Source organism: Lissotriton vulgaris, unplaced genomic scaffold, assembly GCF_964263255.1.
Source record: "Lissotriton vulgaris unplaced genomic scaffold, aLisVul1.2 SCAFFOLD_1345, whole genome shotgun sequence".
Classification (NCBI taxonomy): Eukaryota; Metazoa; Chordata; class Amphibia; order Caudata; family Salamandridae; genus Lissotriton; species Lissotriton vulgaris.
Window position 1 is genome coordinate 62855 of NW_028255641.1, and position 26497 is coordinate 89351.

The 26497-nt window shown below is 55.5% G+C and overlaps 1 protein-coding gene across 1 annotated transcript in view; it reads left to right on the plus strand.

Moving 5' to 3' along the window:
* The window catches only part of LOC147659044 (E3 ubiquitin-protein ligase TRIM39-like), a 267718-nt gene that overhangs the window by 21941 nt on the left and 219280 nt on the right, over positions 1 to 26497 (plus strand). Inside the window, exon 5 of the mRNA XM_086952016.1 lies at positions 22572 to 22594. Within this exon, the coding sequence (XP_086808142.1) occupies positions 22572 to 22594 (23 nt within the window). The remainder of the gene's footprint in view (positions 1 to 22571; positions 22595 to 26497) is intronic.

Below are 26497 nucleotides of genomic sequence, written 5' to 3' on the forward strand. Positions count from 1 at the left end.
GTGGTGGATGCGGTGGATGTGGTGGTGGAGGTGATGGTGGATGTGGTGGTGGGTGTGGTGGTGATGGTGGATGTGGTGGTGATGGTGGATGTGGTGGTGATGGTGGATGTGGTGGTGGATGCGGTGGTGGTGGTGATGGTGGATGTGGTGGTGGATGCGGTGGTGGTGGTTGTAGTGGATGTGGTGGTGGATGCGGTGGTGGTGGATGCGGTGGTGGATGCGGTGGTGGATGTGGTGGTGTATGTCATGGTGGATGTGGAGGGGGTGGGGGATGTGATGGTGGGGGTGGTGGATGTGATGGTGGATGTGGCGGTGGCGGATGTGGCGGTGGCGGATGTGGCAGATGTGGCGGTGGCGGATGTGGCGGTGGCGGATGTGGCGGTGGCGGATGTGGCTGTGGTGGTGGTGGATGTGGTGGTGGTGGTGGATGTGGTGGTGGTGGATGTGGTGGTGGTGGTGGTGGATGTGGTGGTGGTGGATGTGGTGGTGGTGGATGTGGTGGTGGTGGTGGATGTGGTGGTGGTGGTGGATGTGGTGGTGGATGTGGTGGTGGTGGTGGATGTGGTGGTGGTGGATGTGGTGGTGGTGGTGGATGTGGTGGTGCTGGTGGTGGATGTGGTGGTGGTGGTGGATGTGGTGGTGCTGGTGGTGGATGTGGTGGTGGTGGTGGTGGTGGTGGATGTGGTGGTGGTGGTGGTTTAGGTGGTGGTGGTGGATTAGGTGGTGGTGGTGGATGTGGTGGTGGTGGTGGTGGATGTGGTGGTGGTGGTGGTGGTGGATGTGGTGGTGGTGGTGGTGGTGGTGGATGTGGTGGTGGTGGTGGATTAGGTGGTGGTGGATGTGGAGGTGGTGGTGGATGTGGTGGTGGTGGTGGATGTGGTGGTGGTGGATGTGGTGGTGGTGGATGTGGTGGTGGTGGATGTGGTGGTGGTGGATGTGGTGGTGGTGGTGGATTAGGTGGTGGTGGATTAGGTGGTGGTGGATTAGGTGGTGGTGGATTAGGTGGTGGTGGATTAGGTGGTGGTGGTGGTGGATTAGGTGGTGGTGGATGTGGTGGTGGTGGATTAGGTGATGGTGGATGTGGTGGTGGTGGTGGTGGATGTGGTGGTGGTGGTGGTGGATGTGGTGGTGGTGGATGTGGTGGTGGTGGATGTGGTGGTGGTGGATGTGGTGGTGGTGGAGGATTAGGTGGTGGTGGATTAGGTGGTGGTGGATTAGGTGGTGGTGGATTAGGTGGTGGTGGATTAGGTGGTGGTGGATTAGGTGGTGGTGGATTAGGTGGTGGTGGATTAGGTGGTGGTGGATTAGGTGGTGGTGGATTAGGTGGTGGTGGATTAGGTGGTGGTGGTGGAGGTGGATTAGGTGATGGTGGATTTGGTGGTGGTGGATGTGGTGGTGGTGGATGTGGTGGTGGTGGATGTGGTGGTGGTGGATGTGGTGGTGGTGGAGGATGTGGTGGTGGTGGATTAGGTGGTGGTGGATTAGGTGGTGGTGGAGGATTAGGTGGTGGTGGAGGATTAGGTGGTGGTGGAGGATTAGGTGGTGGTGGAGGATTAGGTGGTGGTGGAGGATTAGGTGGTGGTGGAGGATTAGGTGGTGGTGGTGGATTAGGTGGTGGATTAGGTGGTGGTGGTGGTGAATGTGGTGGTGGTGGTGAATGTGGTGGTGGTGGTGAATGTGGTGGTGGTGAATGTGGTGGTGAATGTGGTGGTGGTGGTGGATGTGGTGGATGTGGTGGATGTGGCGGTGGATGTGGCGGTGGTGGTGGATGTGGTGGTGGTGGTGGATGTGGTGGTGGTGGATGTGGTGGTGGTGGATGTGGTGGTGGTGGATGTGGTGGATGTGGTGGTGGCTGTGGCGGTGGATGTCATGGTGGATGTGGTGGTGGCGGATGCGATGGTGGATGTGGTGGTGGTGGATGCAGTGGTGAAGTGGCTGTGGTGGTGAAGTGGCTGCGGTGGTGAAGTGGCTGCGGTGGTGAAGTGGCTGCGGTGGTGAAGTGGCTGCGGTGGTGAGGTGGCGGTGGTGGTGGCTGTGGTGGCGGTGGCGGATTAGGTGGTGGCGGATTAGGTGGTGGCGGATTAGGTGGTGGCGGATTAGGTGGTGGCGGATTAGGTGGTGGCGGATTAGGTGGTGGCGGATTAGGTGGTGGCGGATTAGGTGGTGGCGGATTAGGTGGTGGCGGATTAGGTGGTGGCGGATGTGGTGGATGTGGTGGATGATGTGGTGGTGGATGATGTGGTGGTGGATGTGGTGGTGGTGGATGTGGTGATGGTGGTGGATGTGGTGGTGGATGTGGTGGATGTGGTGGTGGATGTGGTGGATGTGGTGATGGTGGTGGATGTGGTGGTGAATGTGGTGGGTGTGGTGATGGTGGTGGATGTGGTGATGGTGGTGGATGTGGTGATGGTGGTGGATGTGGTGATGGTGGTGGATGTGGTGATGGTGGTGGATGTGGTGATGGTGGTGGATGTGGTGATGGTGGTGGATGTGGTGATGGTGGTGGATGTGGTGATGGTGGTGGATGTGGTGGTGGTGATGGTGGATGTGGTGGTGGTGGTGGATGTGGTGGTGGTGGTGGATGTGGTGGTGGTGGTGGTGGATGTGGTGGTGGATGTGGTGGTGATGGTGGATGTGGTGGTGGATGTGGTGGTGATGGTGGATGTGGTGGTGGTGGATGTGGTGGTGGATGTGGTGGAGGATGTGGTGGTGGATGTGGTGGAGGATGTGGTGATGGTGGTGGATGTGGTGGTGGATGTGGTGATGGTGGTGGATGTGGTGGTGGATGTGGTGATGGTGATGGTGGTGGATGTGGTGGTGGATGTGGTGGTGGATGTGGTGGTGGATGTGGTGATGGTGATGGTGGTGGATGTGGTGGTGGATGTGGTGGTGGATGTGGTGGTGGATGTGGTGATGGTGGTGGATGTGGTGGTGGATGTGGTGATGGTGGTGGATGTGGTGGTGGATGTGGTGGATGCGGTGGATGTGGTGGTGATGGTGGTGATGGTGGTGATGGTGGATGTGGTGGTGATGGTGGATGTGGTGGTGATGGTGGATGTGGTGGATGTGGTGGTGATGGTGGTGGTGGTGGATGTGGTGGATGTGGTGGTGATGGTGGTGGTGGTGGATGCGGTGGATGTGGTGGTGGTGGATGTGGTGGATGTGTTGGTGGATGTGGTGGTGGTGGATGTGGTGGTGGTGGATGCGGCAGATGTGGCGGATGTGGCGGTGGATGTGGTGGTGGCGGTGGTGGTGGCGGTGGATGTGGTGGTGGCGGTGGATGTGGTGGTGGTGGTGGGTGTGGTGGTGGTGGTGGGTGTGGTGGTGGTGGGTGTGGTGGGTGTGGTGGTGGTGGTGGGTGTGGTGGTGGTGGTGGATGTGGTGGTGGTGGTGGATGTGGTGGTGGGTGTGGTGGTGGTGGTGGGTGTGGTGGTGATGGTGGATGTGGTGGTGATGGTGGATGTGGTGGATGTGGTGGTGGTGGATGCGGTGGATGTGGTGGTGGTGGATGTGGTGGATGTGTTGGTGGATGCGGTGGATGTGGTGGTGGTGGATGTGGTGGTGGTGGATGCGGCAGATGTGGCGGATGTGGCGGTGGATGTGGTGGTGGCGGTGGATGTGGTGGTGGCGGTGGATGTGGTGGTGGTGGTGGTGGAGGTGGATGTGGTGGTGGTGGTGGATGTGGTGGTGGTGGTGGGTGTGGTGGTGGTGGTGGGTGTGGTGGTGGTGGGGGTGGTGGTGGTGGTGGATGTGGTGGTGGGTGTGGTGGTGGTGGGTGTGGTGGTGGTGGTGGTGGGTGTGGTGGTGGTGGGTGTGTGGTGGTGGATGTGTGGTGGTGGATGTGGTGGTGGTGGATGCGATGGTGGCTGTGGATATCATGGTGGATGTGGATGTGATGGTGGATGTGGTGGTGGTGGATGCGGTGATGGATGCGGTGGATGTGGTGGTGGATGCGGTGGTGGACGCGGTGGATGTGGTGGTGGATGCGGTGGTGGTGGATGTGGTGGATGAGGTGGTGGTGGATGTGGTGGTGGATGCCGTGGATGTGGTGGTGGGTGTGGTGGTGGTTGTAGTTGATGTGGATGGGGTGGATGTGGTGGTGGATGTGGTGGTGGATGCGGTGGTGGTGGATGCGGTGGTGGTGGATGCGGTGGTGGATGTGGTGGTGTATGTCATGGTGGATGTGGATGTGATGGTGGATGTGGTGGTGGGGGTGGTGGATGTGGTGGTGGGGGTGGTGGATGTGATGGTGGGGGTGGTGGATGTGGTGGTGGTGGATGTGGTGGTGGTGGATGTGGTGGTGGTGGATGTGGTGGTGGTGGATGTGGTGGTGGTGGATGTGGTGGTGGTGGATGTGGTGGTGGATGTGGTGTTGGTGGATGTGGTGTTGGTGGATGTGGTGTTGGTGGATGTGGTGGTGGATGCTGTGGTGGTGGATGCGGTGGTGGATGTGGTGGTGTATGTCATGGTGGATGTGGATGTGATGGTGGATGTGGTGGTGGGGGTGGTGGATGTGGTGGTGGTGGATGTGGTGGTGGTGGATGTGGTGGTGGTGGGTGTGGTGGTGGTGGGTGTGGTGGTGGTGGGTGTGGTGGTGGTGGGTGTGGTGGTGGTGGGTGTGGTTGTGGTGGTGGTGGATGTGGTGGTGGTGGTGGTTTAGGTGGTGGTGGTGGATTATGTGGTGGTGGTGGATTAGGTGGTGGTGGTGGTGGTGGATTTGGTGGTGGATGTGGTGGTGGTGGTGGTGGATGTGGTGGTGGTGGATGTGGTGGTGGTGGATTAGGTGGTGGTGGATGTGGATGTGGTGGTGGTGGTGGTGGATGTGGTGGTGGTGGATGTGGTGGTGGTGGATGTGGTGGTGGTGGATGTGGTGGTGGTGGTGGATTTGGTGGTGGTGGTGGTGGTGGTGGATTAGGTGGTGGTGGTGGTGGATTAGGTGGTGGTGGATTAGGTGGTGGTGGATGTGGTGGTGGATGTGGTGGTGGATGTGGTGGTGTATGTGGTGGTGTATGTGGTGGTGTATGTGGTGGTGTATGTGGTGGTGTATGTGGTGGTGTATGAGGCGGTGGTGGTGGATGTGGTGGTGGTGGATGTGGTGGTGGTGGATGTGGTGGTGGTGGATGTGGTGGTGGTGGATGTGGTGGTGGTGGATGGGGTGGTGGTGGATGTGGCGGTGGATGAGGCGGTGGATGAGGTGATGGTGGTGGAAGTGGTGGTGGTGGTGGAAGTGGTGGTGGTGGTGGAAGTGGTGGTGGTGGTGGAAGTGGTGGTGGTGGTGGTGGTGGTGGGTGTGGTGGTGGTGAATGTGGTGGTGGATGTGGCGGTGGATGTGGCGGTGGTGGTGGATGTGGCGGTGGTGGATGTGGCGGTGGTGGATGTGGCGGTGGTGGATGTGGTGGTGGCTGTGGCGGTGGATGTCATGGTGGATGCGATGGTGGTTGTGGTGGTGAAGTGGCTGTGGTGGTGAAGTGGCTGTGGTGGTGAAGTGGCTGTGGTGGTGAAGTGGCTGTGGTGGTGAAGTGGCTGTGGTTGTGAAGTGGCTGTGGTTGTGAAGTGGCTGTGGTTGTGAAGTGGCTGTGGTTGTGAAGTGGCTGTGGTTGTGAAGTGGCTGTGGTTGTGAAGTGGCTGTGGTTGTGAAGTGGCTGTGGTTGTGAAGTGGCTGTGGTGGTGGTGGTGGCGGTGGTGGTGGTGGTGGCTGTGGTGGTGGCGATGGCTGTGGTGGCGGACTGTGGTGGCGGATTAGGTGGTGGCGGATTAGGTGGTGGCGGATTAGGTGGTGGCGGATTAGGTGGTGGCGGATTAGGTGGTGGCGGTGGTGGATGTGGTGGTGGATGTGGTGGTGGATGTGGTGGTGGATGTGGTGGTGAATGTGGTGGATGTGGTGATGGTGGTGGATGTGGTGGTGGATGTGGTGGATGTGGTGGTGGATGTGGTGATGGTGGTGGATGTGGTGGATGTGGTGGTGGTGGTGGATGTGGTGATGGTGGTGGATGTGGTGGATGTGGTGATGGTGGTGGATGTGGTGATGGTGGTGGATGTGGTGGATGTGGTGATGGTGGTGGATGTGGTGATGGTGGATGTGGTGGTGGTGATGGTGGATGTGGTGGTGGTGATGGTGGATGTGGTGGTGGTGGTGGATGCGGTGGATGTGGTGGTGATGGTGGATGTGGTGGTGATGGTGGATGTGGTGGTGATGGTGGATGTGGTGGTGATGGTGGATGTGGTGGTGGATGTGGTGATGGTGGTGATGGTGGATGTGGTGATGGTGGATGTGGTGATGGTGGTGGATGTGGTGGATGCGGTGGATGTGGTGGTGATGGTGGATGTGGTGGTGGTGGATGTGGTGGTGGATGCGGTGGATGTGGTGGTGGTGGATGTGGATGCGGTGGATGTGGTGGTGGTGGATGTGGTGGTGGATGCGGTGGATGTGGTGGTGGTGGATGTGGTGGTGGTGGATGCGGCGGATGTGGCGGTGGATGTGGTGGTGGCGGTGGATGTGGTGGTGGTGGTGGTGGATGTGGGTGTGGTGGTGGTGGTGGTGGTGGTGGGTGTGGTGGTGGTGGTGGTGGGTGTGGTGGTGGTGGTGGATGTGGTGGTGGTGGTGGATGTGGTGGTGGTGGTGGATGTGGTGGTGGTGGTGGTGGGTGTGGTGGTGGTGGTGGTGGGTGTGGTGGTGGTGGTGGTGGGTGTGGTGGTGGTGGTGGTGGGTGTGGTGGTGGGTGTGTGGTGGTGGATGTGGTGGTGGTGGATGCGATGGTGGCTGTGGATATCATGGTGGATGTGGATGTGATGGTGGTGGATGCGGTGATGGATGCGGTGATGGATGTGGTGGTGGATGCGGTGGATGTGGTGGTGGATGCGGTGGTGGTGGATGTGGTGGTGGATGCCGTGGTGGATGCCGTGGATGTGGTGGTGGAGGCAGTGGTGGTAGTAGTGGATGTGGTGGTGGGTGTGGTGGTGGTTGTAGTTGATGTGGATGGGGTGGATGTGGTGGTGGTGGATGTGGTGGTGGATGTGATGGTGGATGTGGTGTTGGTGGATGTGGTGTTGGTGGATGCGGTGGTGATGGTGGATGCGGTGGTGATGGTGGATGCGGTGGTGATGGTGGATGCGGTGGTGGTGGTGGTGGTGGATGCGGTGGTGGATGTGGTGGTGGATGTGGTGATGGATACGGTGGTGGGTGTGGTGGTGGATACGGTGGTGGTGGATGTGGTGGTGGATGTGGTGGTGAAAGTGATGGTGGTGGGTGTGGTGGATGTGGTGCTGGTGGATGTGGTGCTGGTGGATGTGGTGTTGGTGGATGTGGTGCTGGTGGATGTGGTGCTGGTGGATGTGGTGCTGGTGGATGTGGTGCTGGTGGATGTGGTGCTGGTGGATGTGGTGCTGGTGGATGTGGTGCTGGTGGATGTGGTGCTGGTGGATGTGGTGCTGGTGGATGTGGTGGATTTCATGGTGGCTGTGGAGGTGATGGTGGATGTGGATGTGTTGGTGGTGGATGTGTTGGTGATGGTGGTGATGGTGGATGCGGTGGTGGTGGTGGTGGAAGTGATGGTGGTGGGTGTGGTGGTGGATGTGGTGGTGGTGGTGGATGTGGTGGTGGTGGTTGCAGTGGTGGATGTGGTGGTGGTGGTTGCAGTGGTGGTGGTTGCAGTGGTGGATGTGGTGGTGGTGGATTAGGTGGTGGTGGATTAGGTGGTGGTGGATTAGGTGGTGGTGGATTAGGTGGTGGTGGATTAGGTGGTGGTGGATTAGGTGGTGGTGGATTAGGTGGTGGTGGATTAGGTGGTGGTGGATTAGGTGGTGGTGGATTAGGTGGTGGTGGATTAGGTGGTGGTGGTGGTGGTGGTGGTGGATTAGGTGGTGGATGAGGTGGTGGATTAGGTGGTGGTGGTGGATGAGGTGGTGGATTAGGTGGTGGTGGTGGTGGATGAGGTGGTGGATTAGGTGGTGGTGGTGGTGGATGAGGTGGTGGATTAGGTGGTGGTGGATGAGGTGGTGGATTAGGTGGTGGTGGTGGTGGTTGCAGTGGTGGATGTGGTGGTGGTGGTGGATGTGGTGGTGGTGGTGGATGTGGTGGTGGTGGTGGATGCGGTGGTGGTGGTGGATGTGGTGGTGGTGGATGTGGTGGTGGTGGATGTGGTGGTGGTGGATGTGGTGGTGGTGGATGTGGTGGTGGTGGATGTGGTGGTGGTGGATGAGGTGGTGGATTTGGTGGTGGTGGTGGTGGTGGATGAGGTGGTGGATTTGGTGGTGGTGGTGGTGGATGAGGTGGTGGTGGATGAGGTGGTGGTGGATTAGGTGGATGTGGATGTGGTGGTGGATGTGGTGGTGGATGTGGTGTATGTGGTGTATGTGGTGGTGTATGTGGTGGTGTATGTGGTGGTGTATGTGGTGGTGTATGTGGTGGTGTATGTGGTGGTGTATGAGGCGGTGGTGGTGGTGGATGTGGCGGTGGTGGATGTGGCGGTGGTGGATGTGGTGGATGTGGCGGTGGATGAGGCGGTGGATGAGGTGATGGTGGTGGAAGTGGTGGTGGTGGTGGTGGTGGAAGTGGTGGTGGTGGTGGGTGTGGTGGTGGTGGGTGTGGTGGTGGTGGTGGGTGTGGTGGTGGTGAATGTGGTGGTGGATGTGGTGGTGGATGTTGTGGATGTGGCGGTGGTGGTGGTGGATGTGGTGGTGGTGGATGTGGTGGTGGCTGTGGATGTCATGGTGGATGTGGTGGTGGCGGATGCGATGGTGGATGTGGTGGTGGTGGATGCGGTGGTGAAGTGGCTGTGGTGGTGAAGTGGCTGTGGTGGTGAGGTGGCTGTGGTGGTGGTGGCGGCTGTGGTGGTGGTGGCGGCTGTGGTGGTGGTGGTGGCTGTGGTGGTGGCGGTGGCTGTGGTGGCGGATTAGGTGGTGGCGGATTAGGTGGTGGCGGATTAGGTGGTGGCGGATTAGGTGGTGGCGGATTAGGTGGTGGCGGATTAGGTGGTGGCGGATTAGGTGGTGGCAGATTAGGTGGTGGCAGATTAGGTGGTGGCGGATTAGGTGGTGGTGGATGTGGTGGATGTGGTGGTGGTGGATGTGGTGGTGGTGGATGTGGTGGTGGTGGTGGATGTGGTGATGGTGGTGGATGTGGTGGTGGATGTGGTGGTGGTGGATGTGGTGGTGGTGGATGTGGTGGTGGTGGATGTGGTGGATGTGGTGATGGTGGTGGATGTGGTGGTGGATGTGGTGGATGTGGTGATGGTGGTGGATGTGGTGGTGGATGTGGTGATGGTGGTGGATGTGGTGGATGTGGTGGTGGATGTGGTGATGGTGGTGGATGTGGTGGTGGATGTGGTGGTGGTGATGGTGGATGTGGTGGTGGTGATGGTGGATGTGGTGGTGGATGCGGTGGTGATGGTGGATGTGGTGGTGATGGTGGATGCGGTGGTGGATGTGGTGGTGGTGGATGTGGTGGTGGATGTGGTGATGGATGTGGTGATGGTGGTGGATGTGGTGGAGGTGGTGGATGTGGTGGTGGATGTGGTGGATGTGGTGGATTTGGTGGTGGTGGATGCGGTGGTGGACGCGGTGGATGTGGTGGTGGATGCGGTGGTGGTGGATGTGGTGGATGAGGTGGTGGTGGATGTGGTGGTGGATGCCGTGGATGTGGTGGTGGGTGTGGTGGTGGTTGTAGTTGATGTGGATGGGGTGGATGTGGTGGTGGATGTGGTGGTGGATGCGGTGGTGGTGGATGCGGTGGTGGTGGATGCGGTGGTGGATGTGGTGGTGTATGTCATGGTGGATGTGGATGTGATGGTGGATGTGGTGGTGGGGGTGGTGGATGTGATGGTGGGGGTGGTGGATGTGGTGGTGGTGGATGTGGTGGTGGTGGATGTGGTGGTGGTGGATGTGGTGGTGGTGGATGTGGTGGTGGTGGATGTGGTGGTGGTGGATGTGGTGGTGGTGGATGTGGTGGTGGTGGATGTGGTGGTGGATGTGGTGGTGGATGTGGTGTTGGTGGATGTGGTGTTGGTGGATGTGGTGTTGGTGGATGTGGTGGTGGATGCTGTGGTGGTGGATGCGGTGGTGGATGTGGTGGTGTATGTCATGGTGGATGTGGATGTGATGGTGGATGTGGTGGTGGGGGTGGTGGATGTGGTGGTGGTGGATGTGGTGGTGGTGGGTGTGGTGGTGGTGGGTGTGGTGGTGGTGGGTGTGGTGGTGGTGGGTGTGGTGGTGGTGGGTGTGGTTGTGGTGGTGGTGGATGTGGTGGTGGTGGTGGTTTAGGTGGTGGTGGTGGATTATGTGGTGGTGGTGGATTAGGTGGTGGTGGTGGTGGTGGATTTGGTGGTGGATGTGGTGGTGGTGGTGGTGGATGTGGTGGTGGTGGATGTGGTGGTGGTGGATTAGGTGGTGGTGGATGTGGATGTGGTGGTGGTGGTGGTGGATGTGGTGGTGGTGGATGTGGTGGTGGTGGATGTGGTGGTGGTGGTGGTGGTGGATTAGGTGGTGGTGGATTAGGTGGTGGTGGATTAGGTGGTGGTGGATGTGGTGGTGGTGGATGTGGATGTGGTGGTGGATGTGGATGTGGTGGTGGATGTGGTGGTGGATGTGGTGGTGGATGTGGTGGTGTATGTGGTGGTGTATGTGGTGGTGGATGTGGTGGTGTATGTGGTGGTGTATGAGGCGGTGGTGGTGGATGTGGTGGTGGTGGATGTGGTGGTGGTGGATGTGGTGGTGGTGGATGTGGTGGTGGTGGATGGGGTGGTGGTGGATGTGGCGGTGGATGAGGCGGTGGATGAGGTGATGGTGGTGGAAGTGGTGGTGGTGGTGGAAGTGGTGGTGGTGGTGGAAGTGGTGGTGGTGGTGGAAGTGGTGGTGGTGGTGGAAGTGGTGGTGGTGGTGGAAGTGGTGGTGGTGGTGGTGGTGGTGGTGGTGGTGGTGGTGGTGGTGGTGGTGGTGGTGGTGGTGGTGGTGGTGGTGGTGGTGGTGGTGGGTGTGGTGGTGGTGAATGTGGTGGTGGATGTGGCGGTGGATGTGGCGGTGGTGGTGGATGTGGCGGTGGTGGATGTGGCGGTGGTGGATGTGGCGGTGGTGGATGTGGCGGTGGTGGATGTGGCGGTGGTGGATGTGGTGGTGGCTGTGGCGGTGGATGCGATGGTGGTTGTGGTGGTGAAGTGGCTGTGGTGGTGAAGTGGCTGTGGTGGTGAAGTGGCTGTGGTGGTGAAGTGGCTGTGGTTGTGAAGTGGCTGTGGTTGTGAAGTGGCTGTGGTTGTGAAGTGGCTGTGGTTGTGAAGTGGCTGTGGTTGTGAAGTGGCTGTGGTTGTGAAGTGGCTGTGGTGGTGGTGGCGGTGGTGGTGGTGGCTGTGGTGGTGGCGATGGCTGTGGTGGCGGACTGTGGTGGCGGATTAGGTGGTGGCGGATTAGGTGGTGGCGGATTAGGTGGTGGCGGATTAGGTGGTGGCGGATTAGGTGGTGGCGGATTAGGTGGTGGCGGTGGTGGATGTGGTGGTGGATGTGGTGGTGAATGTGGTGGATGTGGTGATGGTGGTGGATGTGGTGGATGTGGTGGATGTGGTGATGGTGGTGGATGTGGTGGATGTGGTGATGGTGGTGGATGTGGTGGATGTGGTGGTGGTGGTGGATGTGGTGATGGTGGTGGATGTGGTGGATGTGGTGATGGTGGTGGATGTGGTGATGGTGGTGGATGTGGTGATGGTGGTGGATGTGGTGATGGTGGATGTGGTGGTGGTGATGGTGGATGTGGATGTGGTGGTGGTGGTGGATGCGGTGGATGTGGTGGTGATGGTGGATGTGGTGGTGATGGTGGATGTGGTGGTGATGGTGGATGTGGTGGTGATGGTGGATGTGGTGGTGGATGTGGTGATGGTGGTGATGGTGGATGTGGTGATGGTGGATGTGGTGATGGTGGTGGATGTGGTGGATGCGGTGGATGTGGTGGTGATGGTGGATGTGGTGGTGGTGGATGTGGTGGTGGATGCGGTGGATGTGGTGGTGGTGGATGTGGATGCGGTGGATGTGGTGGTGGTGGATGTGGTGGTGGATGCGGTGGATGTGGTGGTGGTGGATGTGGTGGTGGTGGATGCGGCGGATGTGGCGGTGGATGTGGTGGTGGCGGTGGATGTGGTGGTGGTGGTGGTGGTGGATGTGGGTGTGGTGGTGGTGGATGTGGTGGTGGTGGTGGTGGGTGTGGTGGTGGTGGTGGTGGTGGGTGTGGTGGTGGTGGTGGGTGTGGTGGTGGATGTGGTGGTGGTGGTGGATGTGGTGGTGGTGGTGGATGTGGTGGTGGTGGTGGTGGGTGTGGTGGTGGTGGTGGTGGGTGTGGTGGTGGGTGTGGTGGTGGTGGTGGTGGGTGTGGTGGTGGGTGTGTGGTGGTGGATGTGGTGGTGGTGGATGCGATGGTGGCTGTGGATATCATGGTGGATGTGGATGTGATGGTGGATGTGGATGTGATGGTGGATGTGGTGGTGGTGGATGCGGTGATGGATGCGGTGATGGATGTGGTGGTGGATGCGGTGGATGTGGTGGTGGATGCGGTGGTGGTGGATGTGGTGGTGGATGCCGTGGTGGATGCCGTGGTGGATGCCGTGGATGTGGTGGTGGAGGCAGTGGTGGTAGTAGTGGATGTGGTGGTGGGTGTGGTGGTGGTTGTAGTTGATGTGGATGGGGTGGATGTGGTGGTGGTGGATGTGGTGGTGGATGTGATGGTGGATGTGGTGTTGGTGGATGTGGTGTTGGTGGATGCGGTGGTGATGGTGGATGCGGTGGTGATGGTGGATGCGGTGGTGATGGTGGATGCGGTGGTGGTGGTGGTGGTGGATGCGGTGGTGGATGTGGTGGTGGATGTGGTGATGGATACGGTGGTGGGTGTGGTGGTGGATACGGTGGTGGTGGATGTGGTGGTGGATGTGGTGGTGAAAGTGATGGTGGTGGGTGTGGTGGATGTGGTGCTGGTGGATGTGGTGCTGGTGGATGTGGTGCTGGTGGATGTGGTGCTGGTGGATGTGGTGCTGGTGGATGTGGTGCTGGTGGATGTGGTGCTGGTGGATGTGGTGCTGGTGGATGTGGTGCTGGTGGATGTGGTGGATTTCATGGTGGCTGTGGAGGTGATGGTGGATGTGGATGTGTTGGTGGTGGATGTGTTGGTGATGGTGGTGATGGTGGATGCGGTGGTGGTGGTGGTGGAAGTGATGGTGGTGGGTGTGGTGGTGGATGTGGTGGTGGTGGTGGATGTGGTGGTGGTGGTTGCAGTGGTGGTGGTTGCAGTGGTGGATGTGGTGGTGGTGGTTGCAGTGGTGGTGGTTGCAGTGGTGGATGTGGTGGTGGTGGATTAGGTGGTGGTGGATTAGGTGGTGGTGGATTAGGTGGTGGTGGATTAGGTGGTGGTGGATTAGGTGGTGGTGGATTAGGTGGTGGTGGATTAGGTGGTGGTGGATTAGGTGGTGGTGGATTAGGTGGTGGTGGATTAGGTGGTGGTGGTGGATTAGGTGGTGGTGGATTAGGTGGTGGTGGATTAGGTGGTGGTGGTGGTGGATGAGGTGGTGGATGAGGTGGTGGTGGTGGTGGATTAGGTGGTGGTGGTGGTGGTGGATGAGGTGGTGGATTAGGTGGTGGTGGTGGTGGATGAGGTGGTGGATTAGGTAGTGGTGGTGGTGGTTGCAGTGGTGGATGTGGTGGTGGTGGTGGATGTGGTGGTGGTGGTGGATGTGGTGGTGGTGGTGGATGCGGTGGTGGTGGTGGTGGTGGATGTGGTGGTGGTGGATGTGGTGGTGGTGGATGTGGTGGTGGTGGATGTGGTGGTGGTGGATGAGGTGGTGGATTTGGTGGTGGTGGTGGTGGATGAGGTGGTGGATTTGGTGGTGGTGGTGGTGGATGAGGTGGTGGTGGATGAGGTGGTGGTGGATTAGGTGGATGTGGATGTGGTGGTGGATGTGGATGTGGTGGTGGATGTGGTGTATGTGGTGGTGTATGTGGTGGTGTATGTGGTGGTGTATGTGGTGGTGTATGTGGTGGTGTATGTGGTGGTGTATGAGGCGGTGGTGGTGGTGGATGTGGCGGTGGTGGATGTGGCGGTGGTGGATGTGGTGGATGTGGCGGTGGATGAGGCGGTGGATGAGGTGATGGTGGTGGAAGTGGTGGTGGTGGTGGTGGTGGAAGTGGTGGTGGTGGTGGGTGTGGTGGTGGTGGGTGTGGTGGTGGTGGTGGGTGTGGTGGTGGTGGGTGTGGTGGTGGTGGTGGATGTGGTGGTGGATGTGGTGGTGGTGGATGTGGTGGATGTGGATGTGGTGGTGGTGGATGTGGTGGTGGTGGATGTGGCGGTGGTGGATGTGGCGGTGGTGGATGTGGTGGATGTGGCGGTGGATGAGGCGGTGGATGAGGTGATGGTGGTGGAAGTGGTGGTGGTGGTGGTGGTGGAAGTGGTGGCGGTGGTGGATGTGGTGGATGTGGCGGTGGATGAGGCGGTGGATGAGGTGATGGTGGTGGAAGTGGTGGTGGTGGTGGTGGTGGAAGTGGTGGTGGTGGTGGGTGTGGTGGTGGTGGGTGTGGTGGTGGTGGTGGGTGTGGTGGTGGTGAATGTGGTGGTGGATGTGGTGGTGGATGTTGTGGATGTGGCGGTGGTGGTGGTGGATGTGGTGGTGGTGGATGTGGTGGTGGCTGTGGATGTCATGGTGGATGTGGTGGTGGCGGATGCGATGGTGGATGTGGTGGTGGTGGATGCGGTGGTGAAGTGGCTGTGGTGGTGAAGTGGCTGTGGTGGTGAGGTGGCTGTGGTGGTGAGGTGGCTGTGGTGGTGGTGGCGGCTGTGGTGGTGGTGGCGGCTGTGGTGGTGGTGGTGGCTGTGGTGGTGGCGGTGGCTGTGGTGGCGGATTAGGTGGTGGCGGATTAGGTGGTGGCGGATTAGGTGGTGGCGGATTAGGTGGTGGCGGATTAGGTGGTGGCGGATTAGGTGGTGGCAGATTAGGTGGTGGCGGATTAGGTGGTGGTGGATGTGGTGGATGTGGTGGTGGTGGATGTGGTGGTGGTGGATGTGGTGGTGGTGGTGGATGTGGTGGTGGTGGTGGATGTGGTGGTGGTGGTGGATGTGGTGATGGTGGTGGATGTGGTGGTGGATGTGGTGGTGGTGGATGTGGTGGTGGTGGATGTGGTGGATGTGGTGGATGTGGTGATGGTGGTGGATGTGGTGGTGGATGTGGTGGATGTGGTGATGGTGGTGGATGTGGTGGTGGATGTGGTGATGGTGGTGGATGTGGTGGATGTGGTGGTGGATGTGGTGATGGTGGTGGATGTGGTGGATGTGGTGGTGGATGTGGTGATGGTGGTGGATGTGGTGGTGGTGATGGTGGATGTGGTGGTGGTGATGGTGGATGTGGTGGTGGATGCGGTGGTGATGGTGGATGTGGTGGTGGTGATGGTGGATGTGGTGGTGGATGCGGTGGTGATGGTGGATGTGGTGGTGATGGTGGATGCGGTGGTGGATGTGGTGGTGGTGGATGTGGTGGTGGATGTGGTGGTGGATGTGGTGATGGATGTGGTGATGGTGGTGGATGTGGTGGTGGATGTGGTGGAGGTGGTGGATGTGGTGGTGGATGTGGTGGATTTGGTGGTGGTGGATGTGGTGGCGGTGGATGTGGTGGTGGTGGATGTGGTGGTGGATGCGGTGGATGTGGTGGTGGTGGATGTGGTGGTGGTGGATGCGGCGGATGTGGCGGTGGATGTGGTGGCGGTGGATGTGGTGGTGGTGGTGGATGTGGTGGTGGATGTGGTGGTGGTGGTGGTGGGTGTGGTGGTGGTGGGTGTGGTGGTGGTGGTGGGTGTGGTGGTGGTGGTGGATGTGGTGGTGGTGGTGGTGGGTGTGGTGGTGGTGGTGGTGTGTGTGGTGGTGTGTGGTGGTGGATATGGTGGTGGTGGATGCGATGGTGGCTGTGGATATCATGGTGGATGTGGATGTGATGGTGGATGTGGTGGTGATGGATGCGGTGGATGCGGTGATGGATGCTGTGGATGTGGTGGTGGATGCGGTGGTGGTGGATGCGGTGGTGGTGGATGTGGTGGGTGTGGTGGTGGATGCGGTGGGTGTGGTGGTGGATGCGGTGGTGGATGCAGTGGTGGTGGATGCGGTGGTGGTTGTAGTGGATGTGGTGGTGGGTGTGGTGGTGGATGCGGTGGTGATGGTGGTGGTGATGGTGGATGCGGTGGTGGTGATGGTGGATGCGGTGGTGGTGGTGGTGGATGCGGTGGTGGATGCGGTGGTGGATGCGGTGGTGGATGCGGTGGTGGATGCGGTGGTGGATGTGGTGATGGATACGGTGGTGGGGGATGTGGTGGTGGATGTGGTGGTGGTGGTGGTTGCAGTGGTGGTTGCAGTGGTGGATGTGGTGGGTGTGGTGGATGTGGTGCTGGTGGATGTGGTGCTGGTGGATGTGGTGCTGGTGGATGTGGTGCTGGTGGATGTGGTGCTGGTGGATGTGGTGCTGGTGGATGTGGTGCTGGTGGATGTGGTGCTGGTGGATGTGGTGCTGGTGGATGTGGTGCTGGTGGATGTGGTGCTGGTGGATGTGGTGCTGGTGGATGTGGTGCTGGTGGATGTGGTGCTGGTGGATGTGGTGCTGGTGGATGTGGTGCTGGTGGATGTGGTGCTGGTGGATGTGGTGGATTTCATGGTGGCTGTGGAGGTGATGGTGGATGTGGATGTGTTGGTGGTGGATGTGATGGTGATGGTGGATGCGGTGGTGATGGTGGTGGATGTGATGGTGGATGCGGTGGTGATGGTGGATGCGGTGATGGTGGTGGTGGTGTAAGTGATGGTGGTGTAAGTGATGGTGGTGTAAGTGATGGTGGTGGGTGTGGTGGTGGTGGATGTGGTGGTGGTGGTGGTGGATGTGGTGGTGGTGGTGGATGTGGTGGTGGTGGTTGCAGTGGTGGATGTGGTGGTGGTGGTGGTTGCAGTGGTGGTTGCAGTGGTGGATGTGGTGGTGGTTGCAGTGGTGGTTGCAGTGGTGGATGTGGTGGTGGATGCGGTGGTGGTGGTGGTGGTGGTGGATGCGGTGGTGGTGGTGGTGGTGGTGGATGCGGTGGTGGTGGTGGATGCGGTGGTGGTGGATGCGGTGGTGGTGGATGTGGTGGTGGTGGTGGATGGGGTGGTGGTGGTGGATGGGTGTGGTGGTTGTAGTGGATGTGGATGGGGTGGATGTGGTGGTGGATGTGATGGTGGATGTGGATGTGGTGATGGTGGATGCGGTGGTGATGGTGGATGCGGTGGTGATGGTGGATTCGGTGGTGATGGTGGATTCGGTGGTGGTGGTGGATGCGGTGGTGGTGGTGGATGTGGTGGTGGGTGTGGTGATGGATACGGTGGTGGTGGATGTGGTGGTGGATGTGGCAGTGGTGGATGTGGTGGTGGTGGATGTGGTGGTGGCTGTGGCGGTGGATGTCATGGTGGATGTGGATGTGATGGTGGATGTGGTGGTGGTGGCGGATGCGATGGTGGATGTGGTGGTGGTGGATGCGGTGGTGCAGTGGTGTGGTGGTGGTGGATGTGGTGGTGGTGGATGCGGTGGTGCAGTGGTGAAGTGGTGGTGGTGGTGGATGTGGTGGTGGTGGAGGATGTGGTGGATGTGGATGTGGTGGTGGTGGTTGCAGTGGTGGTTGCAGTGGTGGATGTGGTGGTGGTGGATGTGGTGGTGGTGGATGTGGTGGTGGTGGATGTGGTGGTGGTGGATGTGGTGGTGGTGGATGTGGTGGTGGTGGATGTGGTGGATGTTGTGGTGGATGTGGTGGTGGGTGTGGTGGTGGTGGATGTGCTGGTGGTGGTTGCAGTGGTGGATGTGGTGGTGGTTGCAGTGGTGGATGTGGTGGTGGATGTGGTGGTGGTGGGTGTGGTGGTGGTGGATGTGGTGGTGGTGGTGGATGTGGTGGTGGATGTGGTGGTGGATGTGGTGGTGATGGTGGATGTGGTGGCGGTGGATGTGGTGGCGGTGGATGTGGTGGCGGTGGATGTGGTCGTGGATGTGGTGGCGGTGGATGTGGTGGCGGTGGATGTGGTGGCGGTGGATGTGGTGGTGGTGGATGTGGTGGTGGTGGATGCGGCGGATGTGGTGGTGGTGGATGTGGTGGCGGATGTGGTGGATGTGGCGGTGGCGGTGGTGGATGTGGTGGTGGTGGATGCGGTGGTGGCTGTGGATATCATGGTGGATGTGATGGTGGATGTGGTGGATGCGATGGTGGATGTGATGGTGGATGTGGTGGTGGATGCGGTGGATGTGGTGGTGGATGTGGTGGTGGATGTGGTGGTGGATGTGGTGGTGGATGCGGTGGATGTGGTGGTGGATGCGGTGGATGTGGTGGTGGATGCGGTGGATGTGGTGGTGGATGCGGTGGTGGTGGATGCGGTGGTGGTGGATGGCGGTGGTGGATGGGGTGGTGGTGGTGGATGCGGTGGTGGATGGGGTGGTGGTGGATGTGTGAAAAGTGGTGGATGTGTGGGAAGTGGTGGATGTGTGGGTGGGAAGTGGTGGATGTGTGGGAAGTGGTGGATGTGTGGGAAGTGGTGGATGTGTGGGAAGTGGTGGATGTGTGGGAAGTGGTGGATGTGGTGGTGGTGGATGTGGTGGTGGTGGATGTGGTGGTGGTGGATGTGGTGGTGGTGGATGTGGTGGTGGTGGATGTGGTGGTGGTGGATGCGGTGGTGGTGGATGCGGTGGTGGTGGATGCGGTGGTGGTGGATGCGGTGGTGGTGGATGCGGTGGTGGTGGATGCGGTGGTGGTGGATGCGGTGGTGGTGGATGCGGTGGTGGTGGATGGGGTGGTGGTTGTAGTGGATGTGGTGGTGGATGGGGTGGATGTGGTGGTGGTGGATGTGGATGTGGTGGTGGTGGATGTGGTGGTGGATGTGGTGGTGGATGTGATGGTGGATGCGGTGGTGATGGTGGATGTGGTGGTGGATGTGGTGGTGGGTCTGGTGATGGATACAGGGGTGGTGGGTGTGGTGGTGGATACGGTGGTGGTGGATACGGTGGTGGTGGATGTGGTGGTGGATGTGGTGCTGGTGGATGTGGTGGTGGATGTGGTGCTGGTGGATGTGGTGCTGGTGGATGTGGTGCTGGTGGATGTGGTGCTGGTGGATGTGGTGCTGGTGAATGTGGTGCTGGTGGATGTGGTGCTGGTGGATGTGGTGCTGGTGGATGTGGTGCTGGTGGATGTGGTGCTGGTGGACGTGGTGCTGGTGGATTTCATGGTGGCTGTGGAGGTGCTGGTGGATGTGGTGGTGCTGGTGGATGTGGTGCTGGTGGACGTGGTGCTGGTGGATGTGGTGCTGGTGGATTTCATGGTGGCTGTGGAGGTGATGGTGGATGTGGTGGTGATGGTGGCTGTGGAGGTGATGGTGGATGTGGTGGTGATGGTGGATGTGGTGGTGATGGTGGATGTGGTGGTGATGGTGGATGTGGTGGTGGTGGTGATGGTGGATGTGGTGCTGGTGGATGTGGTGCTGGTGGATGTGGTGCTGGTGGATGTGGTGCTGGTGGATGTGGTGCTGGTGGATGTGGTGCTGGTGGATGTGGTGCTGGTGGATGTGGTGCTGGTGGATGTGGTGCTGGTGGATGGTGTGGTGGTGGATGTGGTGCTGGTGGATGGTGTGGTGGTGGTGGATGTGGTGGTGGTGGATGTGGTGGTGGTGGTGGTGGATGTGGTGGTGGTGGTGGATGTGGTGGTGGTGGGTGTGGTGGTGGTGGGTGTGGTGGTGGTGGGTGTGGTGGTGGTGGGTGTGGTGGTGGTGGGTGTGGTGGTGGTGGATGTGGCGGTGGATGTCATGCTGGATGTGTTGTTGATGGTGGATGTGGTGGTGGATGCGGTGGATGTGGTGATGGTGGATGCAGTGGTGGTGGATGGGGTGGTGGTTGTAGTGGATGTGGTGGTGGATGTAGTGGTGGTGGGCGTGGTGGTCCTGTGGGTTCCATAAGGGTTTGTGACAGAGAAAAGATGATCTTATTTCAATAACATTTAAATTTGTGTCTGTATTTGTCTCTAAGACAGATTCAATTCTTCCGGAATTTAGAACAAAGAGTACATTACACAACCAACGGCCGAAGCCATCCCGAAAAATACCAAGCATTGGAAATGCAATAGGTCTCGCATTAGAAAAGTTGTAGCTATTGGTCTTGTAAATGACAAATATTTTATTTATGTGTTGGTTTTTAAAATAGCTAAATGGATAGCTTTGTCATTTACAATGCCAATAGTTATAACTTTCGCGAATGTGACACCTATAGCATTTGGAATGCAACATGTTTTGTATTTACGTGACTTAGATGGCAGCTCTTGTCATTAGGCCACATCTCTAGAGCGCACGAGAGTGCAGCAGGGGAGAGAAGCACAGAGAGGGAGCAGAGAGTGCAGCAAGGAAGAGAAGCACGGAGAGGGAGCCCAAGAGTGTATCAGGGGCGAGAAGTACGGACAGGGAGCCCAAGAGCGAAGCAAGAGAGAAGCAGGAGAGGGAGTCTGAGATTATAGAAAGGGAGGGAGTTAAGTATAGAAAGGGAGAAGATGAGTTTGGGAGACAGGCATGAGAGGTGGAAGGCAGAGCAATGGAGATAGACCTGGGAAAGGAGTAACCATGGGGGAGATGAAGATGAGAACAGGGAAAAAGCATTGTCCGCATCCGTTCCCTGCAGGGTGGACAATGTACTCTAAAGAGCGGTATAGGAACGTTTCAGAATGGCGGTGGTCCTTTGTATATATCTAACCTAAAGGATGCAAACCAATGTCCAATTAAAGCTCTAGAAATCTATTTAAATGTTGCTATATGCACTGTAACAGTTGGTGCAGATAGTAATCTCGGTGCCTTGTTTTTTTTTTTTTTTGCTGTGCTAGTTATTTTCGTTTCATATTATTTGACAGGAATTTATTATTTTCAGTGTGCCTCGCTGTGGCTGTAAAAGGTGCCTTCCATGTATAGTGCAATTTTGATGATCTTCTCTATCCCCATCGCAATTTCCCCGTGTATGCTCCTAATTGGTGGCGATCTTATGTATATTTACTTTCAGCTTTTGTAAAGTGACGTGTGCTCTTCGGCTTCTGCCGGTTCCTTCTAGTCGCGTCTAGATCTTTGCCACCGATTCTGCTGGGCTATGTTCTCCTATGCCACTGTTGTGTACACCACTTCGCGTGCTCTTTCTTCCTGTCAATACTTCATGCTATTGCTGTTTTTAAAAGTTAATGCATTTTGATATACATCACCTTTTTTTTTCCTAGGACCCTTCACTGTACACGCCAAAACAAGGAGAAACACGAGAGACGGCATGCGGCCGTCAAAGTGAAAGTACGGCCGGCGGAGGGCATTGCTGTGGGGAGGGGGGAGGAGAAATGCGACACGGTGGGCAGGGGAGGGGGCGGAGCGAGGAGAGCGGCATGAGGGTGTGAAGCAGCAGGGGAGGAGTGCTGCTGGCGATTTGATGATGTGCACGCGCACGGGCACAGCATCAAATCGCCAGTCAATCGCCAGTGTAGGTAAAGCTTATTTAAGCTCCTATATATATCGCTCCCACTCAATGCGCATGCGCATTGAGAGGTCGCTCGACCTAAAAAATGAATAGGTGGATGATCGATTAACATAGTCTTAAGATTCATGAGATGGTTGAGACCTACTGTTGTCTGCCGTCCAAATTTTAAGGAGCTTTACAGTTACTGGTCACCTTTTCCTCCTACTATTCCTCCACTTCATCCTTCAGTTTTCTACTTGAGTTATTAATGTTCAGTAACAAACACCCTGTTATTTTGCAAATTTAGTTGCATTTAAATTTCTTGTCTATTTTGTGGCTGGGTAACTATTTCTCATTGTGTTACGTTGCCTTGTCCTCTTTCACACTAATTTACTGTGGTGCTATTGGTTTTATGTACATAGTGAGTCCCACAGTAGACCTGTATTGGATTACTGTATAGGCAAAAGGGGTTAACTACCATTTTATTCCCACTACAAATTGGTTGTTCTTTATGGGACCCTAGTACATAACATTTATTATTCTGGTTTAGCGGTTAACCGTACTGACTTATGCAGCACACGATTGGGTAGTGTGGAGGCAGTCCTGTCTAGGATTTCCAAAGATTACCACAAAAGTGCAGGATTCTGATTTAGGGCCACAAGGTGTGGTACTAAATGTTTAGAGACATTCTTTTATGCTTTGTACCCCTTAGTGAGGGACAGGCTACTGCTCCTGTGCCAACAGAAAGAGATGCCCTGCTCCATACCAAGTCCAAAGGCCCTGGGGAAGAAACCCATTACACAGCAAGCAAAATGTATTCGTTTTCCACACAACCATCTCTTTATCTGGGTACCACTGTGATAATGATGCAGTATTGTTCTTGATTCCTATTGCTTTGAACACAGTTTATCAGGTAAATCTGCACTTGGTGCTTGGTCTGTGAAGGCTGGTAATAAAAATGTCCGTGGTAATTATTCATCTATTTGTTTATAGTTATTTGTAATTTTTACACTTCTGAGTAACTTTTTTAAATATACGTTTTACTGTGAACGTAAGCTTTATTAGCTCCGTTTTGAGCCTTTTGTGTTTTTGTTTCCCCCCCAGGATGTGAAGAGCACATTGAACAGGTATGATTATTCTCTATTAACAGCTCGCCATATGAAAAATTAACAAGTAACCTTTACTCATATCCTACTATAGTTTTGTAGTTTCTTTACTTATTACTTATGTATTTGTGCCCCATGAGTAGACCCATTTTTAATAGGTCATATTAGGTGCTAACAGCGTAGCTTTTACAATATATGTACCATGAGATGTACTTGTTTTGTCTGATATTTCGAAATGATGAAACACAAGTGGATATTCTTCCTTCTTACTTGCTATCGAGAGAGAGAGGTAGTGAATCATATATTTTCTTTAGATTTGACTTTGTCTAATTTTGTCCTTAATTGTTTATTTCATTGATATTGTTTACTCCTTCGTCTTCCTGTTAATTTTCATTTTTTATTTAATTTCTATCCTACATTTAACTTTGTTTCTTTAATTCATTTTCCTTATATTCTCCTTTTCTTACCTATGTGTTCTTTTATAATCTTCCTTTTCTATTATTTTGATTAGCTCTTTCCATGTTATCATTTTCTCTTACCTTTGTGCGTTTTTGTTTTCTGTTTCTTTGTTACTTTATTTACCTTCACCTTTTATTTTTTCTTTCCTCTTCTAGTTTCAATTCTATTTTACTGTCTTATGTCTCTAATTAGCTATGTATGTCTAATTATTTTACTGTTTTTAGTAGATATTTTACTTTATTTTCTTTTTCCTATATTTTAACTTCTCCAGTATTAGGGGTGTCTTTCATAGATTCACATGCCTGATTCATTCCCCGTCGTCGGAGTGGGAGTCCCACGGTACATAAAAAAGCAGTAAAATATGCCATTTGTACATAGCAAATAACAATATACCCAACCAGAAAGTAAAGTAGCCCCAGCTACAGCATAAAAAAACTTCTACATTAGTGACTATCCAAGTCATTATGTATAGACCAAACTGCAGCCAATCAGGCCACAGCTCCCACCAGAATGCTCTCCCCAGAGACCCAGGCTCTCAGATTTTTTACCGCACGTCGTGTGATAGGGAGTCTCTCTGAGCTCTGCTCAATTTTTTCTCTACTTCTGAAAGATGTTCATGTCCAAATTCGTCCCATCTCGTCGACGAAGATTGTCACACCTCTCGTCGACGAGCCTACGTCGACAAAGCTAAACCCAGCGTCGACAAAAACCTTGCCATAGTCGACAGCCTTACCGTCGACGAAGAAGACCTGGACATCGTCTACGTCGTCGACGAAGCTGCCGTCGACTAACCTATCGACGACTAAGAAGACCCCGTCGACGGCCCCCTCGACGAAGTCATCGTCGACGGCCTCGTCGACGAAGAAGACAGTCTTGTCGACGGCCCCGTCGATGAAGAAAGTAATCCCGTCGACGGTTCCCTCGTCGACGACGAAATCCGTCACGTCGACGAAAACTAAACAGCCACTGTCGTCGACGGAGCAATTATCGTCGACGAGTACATCGTCGACGACGAAGAAAAAACCACAAGACTCAGAATTAACTTTGGCACAAGAGAACCCTACGACACCAAAGCTGTCATCTTGCACAGATCTTCAAGTTTGGTCAGCAAGGAGCACTGTCATACCGCGACCATCTCCAGCCACCACTGCGGCTCTATTACAAAAGCGTTCATCACAGTCTACATCTATGTCGCCACTAAAAATGCCGGACAGGCTACTGGATTCTGAGGAAGATGGATCTGGTGATGAGTTATTTCAAGCAGCTAAGAGCCCATCTGATTTGCTTATACAAATAAAGGATCAGGAGGAAGAGGAACAAGAGATACAAGCGCCTAGGTTTGAGAATGCACCAACACCAGGAATGCAAATGCCAATGGAACTTTTCCAAAATTTGCAGTATATGTTGAGCGATTATTATTGCCGTTTCCCGCCTTCAGAGTCAGGCGACTCTCGAATCTCTTCCCCACAGCCTCGAGTAACCCAGACTCTACTGATGAAGAGACTCATGAAGAAGGTGAATTGGATAAAACGGACTCGTCGGAGTATGAAGATTATCAAGCTGACACACCTTCCCCAGATGAACAGCCAAAAGCCGAGTCACCACCGGTGGATATTGCAAATTTCCATAGGATTATGGACAAAGCAACTAAGATTTCTCATTTCCATGGAGGCTAAACAGCACGATTGTTTCCTGTACGACTTTTAGAGTCTGTCTCAGAGGCAAAGTTGGTCTATTCCTATTATAGACTTTATTTGGAAAGAAGGTCTAAAGATCATGGCCACGCTGAATTCTTTACCTGCGGTTTTACCGCGAGTAGATAAGAAGTATAGGGCGCCTGCCTCTTCACCTGCTTGCCTGATCGGTCAGGCCAAGACGGACTCAGTCATTGCGCAAGCAGCTCAGAAGAGAGCAAGGAACCCGTCATCTCAGATCTCCACTCCTACGGACAGAGATGGGAGGTGACTCGATACCATTGGCAAAAAGGAATCGACTATTGCAGCGACCACAGTTAGGGCTGCTAATTCGCTGGCAATTCTCGGCAGGTATGATAGGCAGATGTGGTCAGACATTTCGCCATACATTCAAAAACTGCCTGAACCGGACCGCACCGAAGCCACTAAAATTCTGCAGGAAGGGGAGTGTGCTTCGTCGGAGATCATTGATGCGGCAGTGGACGTAGCAGCTACAGGATTCAGGCAATTGGCAGGAGCTGCAGTCCTTAGAAGAGAGGGATGGTTGAAATCTACATCCTTTAGGTAGGAAGTGCAAGCCAAGGTGCTGAATATGGCTTAGGATGGCGAGTACCTCTTCGTCTCGCATGTGGATGAGGCTTTGCAAGCCATCAAGAAAGATACAGAAACTGCACGATCGTTGGGTACTCTGCAGTACCGGAAATCTTCCTTTCGTGGTGCTAAAGGAAGGGGTAACTTCACAAATAGAGGAGGATATTACCAACAACGGTCCTATACAAACAACCAGAACAACCAGAGATACCAGCCATATAAGCAACAACCATATGGCCAAAAACGAAATAATTATTCACAGCTCGAGGAAAAACAGCATATCGGGGCAGAGACAACGCTAACAAAAAGTGAGGAACACATCCTGCCACCACTTTGCCCCAGCCAGAAACAAATTGGAGGAAGAATATCCCTACATTGCTCAGAATGGTCAAAAATTACCACACAGATGGGTCCTGGATGTAGTTTCCAAGGGCCACATATTGGAATTTGTAAAAACCCCTCCAAATTCACCCCCAAAAGGACCGCCCCCAGCACATCTCAAGGAGCTGTTCATCCAAATCAATACAATGATTCGAAAAGGGGCAATCGAGAAAGTACCTCGGCATCAGAGAGAAAAAGGTTTTTATTCTCCTTTTTTTCTTGATACGCAAAAAATCGGGGGAATGGCGCCCCATCCTCGATTTGCGTGCCCTCAACAGATACATCAAAAAATTAACGTTCAGAATGTTGTCATTCCAAGAGAATCTCCAGTTTCTGACAGAAGGGGACCACATGGCAACACTCGACCTTCAGGATGCTTACTTCCACGTACCCATTTTCCCCAGGCACAGGAAGTTCCTAAGGTTGAGTGGCTGGCAGGGATTTCCAATTCAAGGTGTTTCCCTTTGGACTACGCTCAGCCCCGAGGGTATTCACAAAGATGTTGGCACCTGTAGCGGCCCACTTACGATTACAGGGTATTCAGATATACCCATATCTGGACGACTGCCTTATCAAGGCCAATTCCTACGCCACAGCAAGCAAGCATGTCCAGAAATGCCTTTGCCTGCTTCAAAGTCTAGGTTTCTCAATAAACTTCGAGAAATCAGATCTGGTACCATCTCGAAGGAAGTCTTTCCTAGGAGCAACGCTGGATTCCAGGCTCGCTCAAGTCTTCATTTCAAGCGAAAGACAAGAGAAGATTCAGGAGATGGCGATTGCACTCCTCAGAAAAGAGTGC